Here is a 16,310-nt window from a genome sequence, read left to right on the forward strand (position 1 = left end):
AAGGAAAATGATACCATCGAATACTCTGAATGGGAAACAAAGAACACGTTTAAAACTTAATTCAAAAAAGAGATATGATACAGCGTGGTAAAATGTTTATTACTTGCGGCAAGTTTATTTCAATTATACGCATTTCCTACCATACGTAAGACTCGAACAAAAATAATATTTTCATGGGACAGAGATAGTATAAGAAAGAACAATTTTATCAAGAATTAATTTAACCATTCTGTGGAGGTATTTTTTTTGTGTATGACTGTAGGTCGCTGGATCACACGCCGATTGATTCCCGGTGACCGACTTTGCCCCACCGCTATCGAGGGAGGCGCGTTATATAATTGTAAACAAACAAGGTGAATGTAAAAGACGTGCACTTAATGGCTGTGAATAGTATATGTGCTTTTTAGTTATGTTTTATTTTCTCATAATATTGTTTGCTTTTATGTGATAAGAAGAGAAGATTATATTTTCTTCCCTTTTTAGTAGACTTGGTTTATACGATTTTTAAAACAATGAAATAAAAGGGAAAGTTGTCAGTGAATAAACATGATAATTTGTAAGAAAAAAAGCACAAACACTTCGAGAACTTTATTCTGAAGAATATTAGCATCCAATGTAGTCATGTTTATTATTTATAGTAAGCTTGCTTTGGTTACACGCATGAGAAGCTCTCGTTTACGTGCTGAGTGAAAAGAATGGCGAACCGTCTCCTGTTATCTTTCCTTTAGGGGGCGCCACAGGAAAACTCGGTCCTGAATCGGAATACCCTCGCGCTTTATCTATAGTGGGTTATCAATATCAAAGTACTGAAAGTACTGTTAGACGGAGGCTTCATGTATGAGAGAACACAAAAGAAATATATATGTCATACATTGCTGTAAAGAATATTATGAGAAATAATGTGTAGTTTTTTTTTCAATTCAACATTTTTTTCAAAGGATACTCCAATATTCATGAGGTTTTTGGGATATTATAATTTCATCTTTGTAATGTAAACTTCGCCTTGATTAAAGTTCAATGTTATTTGGATGAGATACTTTCAATATTAAACCTTTCAAAGTAAGAAACAGTAATTGACTAGGCCTGGTTGACATAAAACTTAGACGGGCTAACTTTTTATCCCAGTCTCACTTAAGGAATATATAGTGGAAAAGTGAGACTGAGATCAAAAGTGAGCTTGTCTAAGTTGTATGCCCCCAGGCCCGGTTTGATGAATGTAGGTTTAGTATGTTCTAGTCATGAGCCCACTGGCGGAATTAAAAGGGGCCCCTGGCCCCCTCCCTTTTGAGTCCAAAAAATACGCAATATTTGATAAATGAGTGTTTTAATTGTGGCTGTGGGCCCCTTCCCTGACCTCAAACTGGTCCCCCTATTTCAGAATTTCTGGATTCAGCACTAGGCCTCAGACTGTCAGGAGTCTCCATATTTCAAGATATCTTATTTATAGGTCACAGAGACCTACTGTTAACATAATTATGACATGTAACAGCTACCAAAATCAAAATTCTCGGCCTTATTGTAATAATGTTATGATATGAGCTAACATGGAAAAAGAAGCAGCCAAGTAATTGGACATGAACAACATAATATAGCACAGTTTGTCTTAAACCTTTGTGATACAAAATGGGGTGACCTAGCTTGAAAGCAACACAGAATTTTCTTTAAGTAATACAACTTCATTAACATGCAATAAATGTTCGTGCCAGAACACAATTTTTTGAGTGGAATAAAATATACTTTCTTACTTTATGTAAACAGAACAATCAAGTTCATAAGACTTGCTATTTCACAAGTTTAAATTGTTTTTGGAGAACTGGAGTATTGCTTACAATAACAAAGATATATCTTGACAAATTTGACAACCAATATTTATGGCATTATTAAATGTAGTATTCTATCATATGACAGATTAACCGAAAAAATGTCTTTCTTTACTCGTATACCAGTGGAAATAGTTGTCCTTTTCAGTTTATCTGTTTAAAACAATCATTAACAATGAGACATGATTACAAATTACGTAGAGAAAAGTTATAAATATATAACTATGATTTCTGCTTTTCAGTTAAAACAATCACTTTACCAATGATGTAGGTTAAAAAAAATTGACATGAATACCAATGATCAGAAATACATGTAATCTTGTATATAAAAAATAATTAAAGTTTGGGATGTGAAAGAGGTAAAACACAAGTATCAAATGCAAATAAGGATCAACGATATGACAATAAGACAACTTATTTCAGAAGATATGATTTTTAATTATTAATTAGGATATTATGTGATAAATCATGTAAATCCTATGAACCAAGATTTGGGTTTTACCCAAGGGTCAAACGTTACAAATGCATTTTGATCTCAATATCAGAGTTGCAGTTTGTTTCTCTCTTATCTAATGTGAGAGTACCCCAAACACTCAAACCGCTTGTAGAAAGTGTAAATCTATTTTCATGTGTTTCCTGAAATTATACATAATATCAAATAAACAGTTCAAAACTAGACTGTTAATATTCCTACATATAAAAATACTATGCATTTGTTTATTCATCGATCCTTGTCAGATTAAAAAACTCCGTGAAACCTATTGATGCAAGCGTCAAAAATCGGCCGCAAACCAATTTATCGGTCCTTTCAAAAAGAAATTAGAAAAGGAATGAAAATGAGATTACAATTGTATTCTTTGGGTGCATGTAAGTTCTGTTTTTATAAATCCCCGCTTCAGAAAATCTGCACTTGCACCGAATCCGATGATCTACAAACTGTGGAGGAAATTGTTTCAGACTCAAGTGTGATACCTGAGGAGTCAATTGTACAAGATCCAAACATTTATTTTCGTAATGTCCAGACACAGACCCCACAGTACCCTCCTATGAGTGTTGACAATTTCATAAATGATGACGCTGGAGTACACTTTTACACTGGACTTGAAACATTGGTTAAATTTTATTTTGTTTTGAGAACCCTAGGACCTGCTGCATATTGTTTAAATTATGTGTACCACAAAGTGTCAAATATTAGTGTCCCAGACCAGTTTTTTATGGTTCTTTGTAAGTTGAGACGACATACTACAAATTTTGAACTCTCAAGGCTTTTCAGTGTTTCCGAAAAAACAGTTTCAAATGTTTACTTTACTTGGATTCTTTTTATGAGTAAACAATGGCAAGAAATTGATTTATGGCCTTCGAAACACCTTGTTAAGTATTTTTGTCCATCAGACTTCAGGGCTAAATTCCCAAACACAAGAGTGATCATAGATGGTACTGAATGCCCTATTAAAAGACCAAAATTACCAAAATCACAGCAGGCTACATTTTCAACCTATAAAAATCGCAATACTGTGAAGGTTTTAGTTGAAGCAACTCCTGGAGGACTAACGTCATACATTTCAACAGCATTTGGGGGATCAACAAGTGATCGCCAGAATGTGGAACGAAGTAACCTTTTAGATATCTGTAATTCTGGCGATTCCATCATGGCAGATAAAGGTTTCAATGTTCAGGATATCTTTATTTATAAAAATATTCAAATTAATACGCCAAATTTTTTCGAAAGAAAAATAGAATGTCCTGTGCTACAGTCATCAAAGACAGGAAAATATCCAGCAAACGTGTTCACATTCAACGAATTATTGGGCTTGCTAAAACCTATAAAATTTTAAGTGAACCGATGAATAGTTCAGAAACAAAACTTTCAACAGAAATAGTTTATTGTTTTATGTTGTACAATTTTAAAAACTGTATTGTGCCATCTTATGCATGACTTGAAATGTCTTCAAATTCTGTAATTCTAATTGTAAATTTGTAGGAAAATAAAAAAGGAGACATTTGTATAGTCTGTAATCATTTATTACAATTACACTGCCCTTCATAGGTTTTATAAAATACTTTTTCAAGAAGAGCAGGTTTGAAATAGCTTTCATAAAATGCATTTAATTTGTTTTTCATTTCAATAATAAATTCGTCATTTCTTTCAATTGTGAAGAACAGAAAATCATTAAATGTATAAACGACAAACACACAATTCCTCTTTTTTGTACATAAAAGTTGACCCTGAACCTGATAATAATAATCATGCATGTTTTTCATCAAGGAAAAACTTGCTACCAGTCTGTCGGATATATGGAACAGTTTTTGGTGTGATAATATTGTTTCTTGATACATAGGGACATTTCACTTCAATAATAGTATCATCATCAATGATGCCATCAGGTGATGCAGCAAAATGTGGGGCTTCCAAACAAACACATATTCCACTGCCATAAACAGTTTTTCCGGTTATTTCCTGATATTTCTTCAGAGCTGTTTTTTCATATTTCCCGAAAATTTAAGCAAACATTCCTAAAATACGAAACATATCCTGGATTCTTTTGAAATTCTGGGGGTTTTGGGTCATACTGGGAATTGCATAATTCATCGCATCCAGGCATATCAAGTTGATTTGTTTTTAGGGGCGTTCCTTTGTGTGGTTTTGCACGATGGAATGTTTGTATTCTTTGGGTGCATGTAAGTTCTGTTTTTATAAATCCCCGCTTCAGAAAATCTGCACTTGCAACCAACACAGCACATACGTGTTTACAATGAGCATCCGGTCCCATACCTGCAGCACATTCACACTGACATTCCTGAACACTTTTTTCCTGCCCTAGCTTTACATCGACTACATACTTCACGGATTTCATCATGGATGCTTTCACTGTACTTCTTACAAACCAGTGCTCATCATGGAAAGTCACCCTGACATACTGTATAAATCCATCATTGTACATATCTGTTGCTTTCTTATCCAAAGATTTATTAAATTTTGACAGAAAGGTTAAGATTTCTGAGTCCACACATCCTGGAAATGTGCTGTCTTTATGTAAGTCCTTGTATTCCTTGGGATCAGGGGTTATCATCATAAATTCTGGCACAGGAACAGTGTCGGTTTTTGCACAATGTGCATTCCTCCTGTATGCTTCAAGCCTGTAAACAATCAAATAAAATGCTTATTTACGATTATAACAATCAATATATTTTTCAAAACTCCAAAAACGTTTAAGCATTGACAATAATATGTATAAGTTAACAAAAAATCATGTACTATTTTTATTTCTTTCATATTTTATGTCGATAGTAAAAGTCGAGGAAATTCGGGATACACGAAGAAAGACACTTCCTCGTTTATATGACGGTTTAAGCCACAATTTTTTTTCATAGAAAGGTTCAGTTACTTATTTTTTGTCATTTTTGTTCTCATTTGAACGTGCAATAAGCCCAATGTTTATTTTCAAGCACAAAATCAGTTAAAATTCGAACTTTTGTTTACCTCTCAACAAGCTCCCATTTTGTTTTCTTCGCACCGAACTTTTCTAACTCAGCCCGGAGCTCTCGAATTGTCATAGCACCACAATTTGATGCCATGTTTCAAAATATTTACTTTTACACGTCTGCTTTCTTCGATTTCGAACTAGAGAATGATACTGAAGATAAGCCATCACTGCCATTCTTATCAGATTTGTGTTGGACCGCATTTTCCTGTGGCGACGTCTATCGGTACAAGATAAGATAACTCACGCCGGTTCACCATTACCTGTGCATATATAGGTCATGCACCAGCTCATTTAAAACAAGACTCGAACACAATAAAAATTTCATGAGATCAGTAAGATGTTAAAGCACAACTTTATAATCGATAGTCATTCGAAATATTTACCGTTTTTGAGATATAAAGCAAAAACTTTCAAGGTCCCTTGACCCCTAATTATAGGGGTCAGCCCCTTTTGAATATTGTTATATGAAAGCCCTTGAAATTATGTACAACTTTTGTTCATTATGTCTTAACAAAATATTTTTAGTTTTCAAGATAAAAAGGAAAATATATGTAAATTTTCGCTCTTGTAGGCGATCTAATTTTTGACCCCTATATAGCGCAATTGTGAATACAGAAATCGAAAAACAAAAACCCATGTGCACAACTTCAATTCTTCTATTACCTAAAATCAGTAGAAATTCTGCTCCAGCTTTTGTGGTCTCTGAGCCTTTATCCGGAAACGAAAGCCTATAATTTTTTGTTTAAAGGGGAATAACTCAAAAGCGGAAGTGAATTTTTGAAATGTTAGATATTACTCTGATAGAGTTTAATAATGTCAATAATGTCTGAAAATTTGAGCGAAATCCGTTGATAAATGAGTGAGATATGAGGCCTCAAAGTTGGCGTCTAGGAAGTAGAAGAAAAAAAAAAGAATAATAATCTTTACCAACAGAATCAGTAGAAGGTCTTCCGTTGGAAACGGAAGACCTTAAATATAAAATAAAATAAATAATTTATATTAAAGTAGAATTTTACACATGAAAAACCTTGCATTAAAGTCAAATAATTTAAAAGCAATGAAGGCCTCTGTTTTGATAGTTTATCTAATTTAGACATAATGAAAGCATTTGAACAAAGATGGTTTTAAAAATATTGGTTTTGTAAACATTTCAAACTTAAAGCATGCTAAATGACGTTCTGTTTTTAATTTATGAATTTTTTCATTTAAACATATCACATGAGTTAAGCCATTACATTTTTGATTTCGATTCATGGATAAATATTTCGGTATCAAATACACTTTTCTAAGATGCGATAAAGGTAATTTTTGACAAAAAATGAAAAAAATGTACCAAATGAACCTGCAAACCTGTGTCGGAGACGGAAAAAATATAGTGGAATCAATAATTTGAAGAGTACTTCATGAAAATTAATATGATGTTAGCAGAGGTTTGAATAAGAAAATTACACAATACAGTTAGTAATACGCATGATATGGAAATAATAATCTCACGCCAGGTCAGACAACTCCTCCTTTAAAATAAATACGTATTTTACCCCTCTTCTTTTTTAAATTCCCAAAGCAAGAGAGAGATTGTTACAAAAAGCCCATTGTGCATAAGATTTTAAATTGCTGCTTATTCCTCCATGGTGATTGATCCAACCACTGATGTTTTATAGGTTTCTGATCCTGCTTTGTTTTGTTTTAATGGACTTTTGAACTTCAATTATGCTCGTTATCTCGATATATCATTGTATAAAGTATAGTGAAATTTAAACATTAACAGTAAACATGAATTATTCAGCAGGGGCCCGTTTTACAAATGAACTTTATACTAAGATCAAAAACTTACGATAATTGTAAAATTTTGCAAAATTATTTATTTTCTTTGAAATTGTATAGAAATATCTCACCACATTCATTTTAAAAAAGTTTAAAATAATTTTAAATATAATGTTATGTGAAGAGTTAAACTTGCTCTTAAGTCGTAAGTCCTTATATAAAATGGCCCCCTGAACTGCTTGGTCACAGTAGTCAAGTAGTTGGGCGTTCGCGTCATGACCGGAACGTCCAGGTTCAATTTTCGTTTGCTGTATGAGTCAAACATCGATAGTGACTGTTTATTTGCATAGAGACAGGTACTAGAAGTGAAAGTTAAAAAGAATTCTGAATTTCTGGTTGGCGATATCTATGCACTTTACACTTCACTTTGATCATGATAGGTTTTCCAAACATCTATGGGTTTTAATAAGTACCCTGTTATAAGAAGACCTTTGTGTATCAAATAAAGCAAAATTTCTCAAAACCTTACACATGAGAAGAAAAAAAAATTTCAAATGGTACATATCATCGGATTTTTTCTTTGATCTTGCTGTTGTGATATTTCCCGTATCATATATGCGATAATACTTCCCACACCTCATCATACATCACGTCACGAGACATCTATCGTTGGAATAAACATAACAAATTTTAACGATACTCTACTCAAAGTTTAAGAACAAAATGAATTTAGAAAAAATAAATAAAACATACTGTTTGCAAGCGATCTGCTAAACAAAAATCATCGAAGTATAAATAAATCACAATAGGTCAAGCGTTTTAAAAAAAAAAAATCATCAATTTATATACCTGATCATGACAAGAAGCATACGGCAGGTGTGACCCGTCAGCAGAGGATGCTCACCCCTCCATGGCACCTGATCCCACCTATGATGTTTATGAGGTTCGTGTTTGCTCTGCTCCTATTTTGTATTGTTTTATGGACTTTGAGATTGTTCGTTATCTCCATATCCTTGTTCATCACCTGCATACGGACTTTGTATGTCTCAGTTTATCTCATTTGATTCAATACGCAAGAGTATATGTATGAACAATTCCTAAAACGCTGCTTGAGATAAAATATACCCCAGATTCTGATACATCTGTTTCGTATTAGGATATTTTACTTGAAAAAAAAAAACGTTTATTGTAACAACAAAATTCAATGATAAACGTGATGACTTTATTTTTTCTATCGTCAACTTCTCTTACTTATGCAGCAAGATACCTTCATCACCTGCATTATAGTTTATATATCTCAGTTGATTCGATACGCAAGAGCATGCTCTACATATGAACAATTTCTGAAACGTGGTAAATTATTGACAAACAAATTGATTAACCAAGAATATCAGCAGTCTCATTTAAAGCCATCATTTCATACGTTCTATCGTCGATACAATGACCTTGTCAGGAAATACTATTTTTAGATTGCAAATACAACTCTTAATTGAGTCACTTGCTGACTGATACTTTTCAACTATTTGTAAGTGCCTTATTTATATATTGAATCGACGACGGGGTTTTCCGTTATTTTTCGATCATTACAAGGAGCATAAGACGGTTGTGACCGGTCGGCAGGGGATTCTCACTCTTCCACGGCTCCTGATCCACTTCTAATGTTTAATTGACTTTTGTAATTAGCGTATAATTTGATATACAGTTTCATGGGATGTGAAAATCGATGGCTTGGAGCATCCGAGATTTTCACGACCCGTGAAGCTGTATTATTTTTAAAAAGGTTTAAATGATGCTCGAATTCTATGATGTAATCTTTACTAGTTACTTGTTAAACCACATTCTGATTGAAAACACAAGTACTCTGAAGTTGACATCAAGAAGATGCTTGAGTTTCTGATTGACAACATCTATGTGGTTTTTGGAGACAAGGTATTCCAACAGTCTATTGGAATTCCAATGTGTACCAATTGCGCTCCGTTTTAAGCAGACTTATTTCTATATTCATATGAAGCAGAATTTGTGCAAAATCGTATGCGTGAAAAGAAGAAAAACACTTGCTGTGGCCTTTAACTCGACATTTAGATATATCAACGACGTACTGTCAATTAATAATGGTAATTTCCATTCCTATGTCGATACGATATATCCTGGTGAGCTTGAGATAAAAGATACCACAGAGTCCAACACTTCTGTTTCATACTTGGATATTTTGCTTGAAAAAGACACTAATGGTAATCTAACAACCAAGCTATATGATAAACATGATGACTTTAACTTTTCTATCGTCAACTTCCCTAACTTGCGCAGCAATATACCTTCATCACCTGCATACGGAGTATATATATCTAAGTTTATTCGATACGTAAGAGCATGCTGTACGTATGAACAATTTCTAAAACGAGGGAAATTATTGACAAGCAAGTTAACGAAACAAGAATATCAGCAGTCTCGTTTAAAGTCATCATTTCGTAAGTTTTATGGTCGATTCAATGACCTTGTCAGCAAATACAATTTATCATTGAGTCAAATGCTGACTGACGTTTTTTATACCAATTGTTAGTCCATTATTTATACAGTGAATTGACGACGGATTTTTGCCGTTATTTCCTGATCATGACAAGGAGCACACGGCGGGTGTGACCGGTCGGCAGGGGATGCTCACTCCTCTATGGCACCTGATCCCACCTCTGATCTTTCGGGGGTCCGTGTTTGCTCTGCTCTTGTTTTGTATTGTTTTATATACTGTGAGATTGAATACTGTTCGTTATCTCCATATCCTTCTACCGTTATTAAGGCGTCCAAATGCCCCGCTTTAAAGGTTTTAATATGTCAACTGTCGTAAATAGGAGTTAGCTATCTAGTGAGGAATCATTTTGACAACTCATGATAATAATCAATTTTAAATACGATTATGGGATTATCATCTCTATGATCCAATGTTAAAGGTCTCTGCATCGTTAGCGCCAACTTATTGAACATTCAAGTTATGTTCATTGCTTTTACACTAATGGTCACTTCTCAGGTATAGACTGAAACATCTGAGCTCTCCTAACCTTGCAAGACAGTAATGCAATTTTTTTGTTGTTGAAATTTTGACTTTGTGCTATAGCGTATTTAAACTAAAAGATACCAAAATACCAAAAGCTATAGGCTAATATGTCAGTTATTTTGTGAGGGAACTCTCATCAGTTGCTAGTCCCAAATGTTTTATTTGGCATTTCTACTCTGACAACACCTCTGTTAACTGTATAATTTGATTTAAGTCACCAAGAAAGTACCAGTTTCCTGTTGTAGACATACTCTAAAGCTAAGCTCAGAATTGAATCACTGTATATGTTAACCATGCCAGGATTTCAGAGACATATATTTGTTAAAGAGTCAAATAAATATACAATGAATCTAAAGTAAGGGAGATACGTGTAATTAAAATAATTAGAGGACCTATATCTGTCTCCAGAGTACATGTTCATCTTTGTCATGCATTGAAGGCAAATGTTTAATGGAATGTCTGTATTTCCTTTACGTATTGCCTAGAAAATCTTGTTTGAAATATCAGAGGAGGGTTGAAACATTGCTGGGATATCAAACTTAAAACAGAGTGATTTTTGTTTCAGATATCGGAGTAGGGTGGCTGTTAAAATTGTTGCATAGATATCAAACTTTAATAACAGTTTAAATACAGAATTATTTTTGTTTTAGATATCAGAGGAGGGTCGAGGTGTTGCTGGGATTTCCAACATGTTGACAATCAGTAGAATCCACAATGCTTTGTCATCAGCCTCTGGGATGAGAAGGTATTGCACAAACAACTATTTAAGGTAGTCCGATCCTCAGGATCATAAAATTAGCAGTCAAGTAATCAAAAATACTCATAAAAGTATCTCTGAATCCACTAAGTTATGTAAATTTATCCACAGTATTTCTTTATAGTTAAAGATTAAAGTTAATCATATCATATAGGGAAACTTGTCAAATCTCCAATATTTTTGCCGGAAAAGCGAATTGGAATATCAGCAATACATTTTCTAATTACAAATTGATCCACAAATATATTTTAGGTTAAAAAACGATAGGTATCCAGGCATTCAGAGAAATTGTCATGATTTTTATACTTATTAGGTATTTATAATCTTCTATTTCCGTCATGTTTTCTATATTACATGGTGTAAAACTCTTTTTCTATCATTGCAAGACACCACAAATCACTTCTTATTTCATATCATGCTAATAAGCATTGGTATCTCAGGCTGGATTCAAGAAAATCATTTTTCTCTAAAACTGTATTATTTTTTCCCCTTTTATAGAGTACAAATGTCAAATTCATAAGAGCTTTTTTAAGACTTCCAAAAACCTTGAATCTTAAAGATGAATAAAATGAAAATTGTTGCAAGAAAAAATTCTTTTTTCAAGCTTCATTTTGATGCATTTCAAATTAATTATCGATTTTGGAGTTATCCTTCCTGGCTGAGGATCGGATATCCTTAAACATTTCATATTATCCAAAAATTTTTGAAAAGAAAAAGGGTAATTTTTTGTTTTCAGAATTTTGAGTATGGCTCGGGATTATTCCACTAGGAGGACAGCCTTTGGAGATTATCTTAAGAACTACCCCCTCCACGTTCAGACTCTGGCCCGGATGGAGGTGGAGGTGCGGGCGGCCACTCTACTCGTGCTGGAGGTCGCTCGACTACTGGGGAGGGAGGATACTGGAATAGCCAGTGATCAGGAGGCTCTTATATTAAGATTACTTACTCCTCTAGCCAAATTATACATTGCTAAACAGGTATAAGTAGTATAAAAAAGATGATGTACATGTAGCATAAAAATACTTCCTCTTTTGTGACTTTCTCAGAATCTGTAAATGTTATTTGATTATCTGTCTGTCAATTGTGTATCAATTACTGATCTACAGCTTGGGAATTTCACATTCAGCTATACATGTACATATTCACAAAAATTACTACCTTATCTTTGATTCACAATATGCACATGGAATTCCAATAGTTTGGATTTAGTAACACAATATGACTTTATTGTAGGCCTTTATTACTTTATGAGTGGTCAATATAAACATTTGATGAATTATTTCTCACGCAATGTTTGTGGTTTTTGGAGGTCTGGAGTGTTTTGGAGGTCAAGGTTACATAGAGGACACAGGACTGCCAGGATTACAGGTGAAGCGAATAATTATGTTAAAGTGTTCAGAACAGTAATATCTATACATGTATATAGGGTCTAATAACTTAATGTAAATGAAATAAATGTAAAAATCATTTCATTCAGCATTCATTTGTGGGATGATTTTTCGTTGTGCATGTTCATTATCAAATGAAATGTACTTACCTAAAAAAGACAATTTAAAAAAAAGTTTCATTATTAAAAACATTTTTTTTATTTCATCCATCTTTTCAAGCAAAATTTAAATTCTATTCATGTTCTCTCCCATATTTTTACCATAACTTCAAATTTATTTTGTATTGTCAAGGGAAATACCAAAAAATATTCAGAAATAGTGTTGTGAAATCTAGACATTTACATTCAAGCAAAGTTCAGGTTTTTGTAGTCAAAGTAAATGATTTTCACAACTAAGAGAATCTTCACCTATTGATAGAAACATATTCTCAATTTTCACTATCTGACACTTCTACACACATTTTGTTTTGAAGGTGCTGACAATCTGGGAGGGGACGACCAACATCCTGTCTCTAGACGTACTGAGAGCCATCACAAAGTCACGGGGGGAGGTGCTGGTCGCCTTCCATGAGGATGTCATCTCCAAGGTTACCAAGGTCAGCAGGGTCCAGGAGTTAAAGGATCAAGGTCACAGAGTTAAGGAGGCAACCTTACAGGTCATGAACTTTGTACAGAAAAACCCAGATAAATTAAACATGGCTGCCAGGGATCTAGCCTACAGTCTGACCAGGATATACATGGGCATGTATTTTATAAAATTTTTACCATATTAAATAAATGCATTTTACATATTAAGATGGGGTCAGGAATATACTTCCCTGACCACATCTGAGGGCAATATCTTGGGAGACACAATGGCCTAATTGTTATATAGATAAAAGAAATGTTTTATAATAAGCAAAGGAATATATTTAAATTTTTTTTAATCAGGTCTCAATTTTTTTTTTACTTGCTAATAAAATATGCCTTTTGAAAATTCCTGAACCATCCAAAAAATAGTTTTGTAGAAAAAGAAAATGTTTTTTTTAGTATGTAAACTTTTAAAAATAAAAAAAGGATTCATGGTAAAATCCTTTAGAGATTAAAATTAATCATCATAACTAGATAGTATATACATTGCATTAAAATCATCAGAAACTTGTATCCATTCAATTTTCAAAGTATTTGTTAGTTGTTATGCTTACTTGTTTATGTCTATTTGTAAATGTTGCAAGGCATCTTATAAAAAATCAAAATCGAATGGATTACATTCATTGATTATAGTTTTATAATGATGTAATATTTGATGTAGGTGCTCTTCTCCTTGACCATGCAGTAGAGTGTGGTTTGACACAGACAGACACACAGACAGCCCGGCAGTGGTGTGAGAAAGACTTGACCCTGGTGGTGACCAATCACAAACTCGGCCATTATAATAGTAGTGAGGACGATCTCTCTCTGGTGTATCAACATTACAAGGCATAATTGCGGACACTTAGCCACTTGTGTGATATGAAAAAATAAAAAAACTTAAACTTTAAGATGTACTCAGGAAATCCCTTAAAATTACATTGAATTGACAGTGTGTTTATTTTCAGATGGAAAACAGGTGAGCAGTTAAACAGTTCAAAAGTGATTACTGGAGTTATCTTATTACATATATTCAATTTTTTTGGAATTGCATTATTTATCCAGAATTGCATATTTTTCATATTGTTTTTTTTTTTAAATTTATCAAAATGAAATTTTCATAAAAAAATGCAACACAAAGTGCTGCCTTTTGAATATCTATAAAAGAAAAAATATAATATCACAATATGCGTAATCTGAAAATATAGACTTGATGAAACCCCTATCCACATCCTTACCCTACCCTTTTTTACATTTAGAAATATTAAAGCCAAAAAAAAAAACTAGTAATTGTAGGCTTTTTAAAATTGATTTTATTAAGTAAGACATGAATGCTTTAAAAATTTTTATTCATTAAATAACAATACTATGTATAAAAATATCTTGTAAAATGGCATGTTTGTGTGACATCATAGCAATCAAGGAAAACAATTTACATAGACTAGGCATTTAATGACTTGTTGGTACTTGTAATAGAATTCATTTCTGGCTTGATGTAAAGAACTAAGTACTGTGCATGTCATTTCAATTCAAATCAAAGTATTTATAACATAATTTTGATATTCATATATTCCAATGTTCATGTTTTGGTAAAAAGAGATTTGCATGAAAATCAACCAAAGTTGTATACATTTTTTTCAAACATGGAACTCTTTAGGCAAGATGGAGCTTTTTGAGGTGTGCTTGCATTAACGAAAGTGTTCTACACAGACAAAATTAAAAAAATTTCACTTCATGATCTCAAATCAATAGGAATCTTCTTTAGGCCATAGGGAGATGTGTTCAGAAATTTTTAGATATCATCTGGAGACGATAGTGTTACACGCATTGATATCACATCCCATAACAGCTCCAGGCCAGATCTGTCAGACTCATTGGCTGATGTAAACTAATCTAATTGCTTAATATTTTTGTTGTTTGCTGTAAAATCAGTAATTTTTTGGAGGCAAATTTTTCTGGTTTGAGGAAAATTATTGATACCTGGAAAATAATTTCGTAGTTGATAGCAATGATAGTCAAACATTATACTTTAGTTTCAAATTTTAACCTTTTTGTTTAGAGGATATTCATTTGAGGGTTTTTTCTATACCCCAAAACAATGAAAATTATCTGTATCTATCTGCAAAATTACTGATTTCAAACTACTTTACACACTAATTAACGTGTCATTATTTCGACCAGAAAATGCAAATCAAGCATGTGATCGACTTAACATTACACAAAAACACCAAATATATATATACACATTATGAAGTAAAGGTGAAAAAGACTCTAACAGCCAAAAAAAGATGAATATCTGTGTACATCTCTCAACATACATACATTGAAATCTATAGGGAGTCATGATTATCATAAATATATAATTTATTTTATATATTTATGATAATCATGACTTCCTATAGATTTCAATATCATAAATATATATATATCGGGCTCGGTGAATATTGTACTCCTCATATGGCTAAATCATTGTATTGACCTCAAAAAACAGCAATAATTGTATAATATTTGACACTCAACATACATGTACCGGGATATAAAGTTTACATACACTGAAATCCTACGCGTCATGATTATCATACGTACATAAAATAAAATAAGGTTAACCCTTATCTCTGCTAAGCAGACTGTATTTTAAATAGTTAAATTAACAAATAAATTATAAATTTTTGCCAGGTGTCAAGATAAATTTAAACATTTTTAATAATAAAAGATAATGAAATAAGGTCCATTTAAAGTAATGACGTTATATAACACTTAAAATTTAAATCATCATACCAAACGGAATAAGATCTGAAAGCCATTGAGACACTCTTTAGTAATGAAGAATAGGTACATTCTTCTTGTGTTATACAAGAGAAAATTAGGGAGAATTATCAGCAAAGTGAAATATAATGGAAATGTTTCTATTTGCTAAAAATTATTCTAAAAGAATTAAAAACTTGAAATAGATAAACGCATAAAACACTGAGTTCTAATAAACTGTAACATAATGTTTCCCAGTATAAGAGCAATTTTACATAAAATGTACTCTGCCATATTTCTTTATCTCAAACCTTACTCTTTAACACTATAGACATCTCTCAATTTTATACAGAATACATACTGACATGTTTTCCTCACAAACCACTCTCAAACGCACTTGACATCTATCTGTTTTATTAAAAATTATGTTCATCGATTTCACACCTCACTCACTCTCACTTTAGACATCTAGTTTTACACAGAATATCTCCTAACATGTTTCTTTATCTCACACAAAACTCTTCTGTACTCAAAACCTATGTTTCTTTCTTGTGTATCCTTGCTGTTACCATACCTATTTACTAGTCTTTGTGTCATTTCAAGAACAGACAAACCTTCCCTGTCTAGCTTAGATTTAGAAGTATTTTTATTTTTATAGCACTTTACAATGGTATTAATGTCTGAGCCTGCCTCC

General features: G+C 32.8%; 1 protein-coding gene across 1 annotated transcript; it reads left to right on the forward strand.

The window, feature by feature from the left end:
- The first annotated feature begins 10,076 nt into the window (after window positions 1–10,076).
- Window positions 10,077–13,953, forward strand: LOC134253691 (acyl-CoA dehydrogenase family member 11-like). Its single transcript, XM_062736275.1, has 6 exons — window positions 10,077–10,091; window positions 10,769–10,863; window positions 11,612–11,852; window positions 12,163–12,243; window positions 12,736–13,003; window positions 13,554–13,953. The coding sequence occupies exons 1-6, from the start codon at window positions 10,077–10,079 to the stop codon at window positions 13,724–13,726; spliced, it is 873 nt and encodes a 290-aa protein (XP_062592259.1). The 3' UTR covers window positions 13,727–13,953.
- Window positions 13,954–16,310: the final 2,357 nt, after the last annotated feature.

Source organism: Saccostrea cucullata, unplaced genomic scaffold (genome assembly GCF_032062105.1).
Source record: "Saccostrea cucullata isolate Sc308-1 unplaced genomic scaffold, CSIRO_AGI_Scuc_v1 ctg1474, whole genome shotgun sequence".
NCBI lineage: Eukaryota > Metazoa > Mollusca > Bivalvia > Ostreida > Ostreidae > Saccostrea > Saccostrea cuccullata.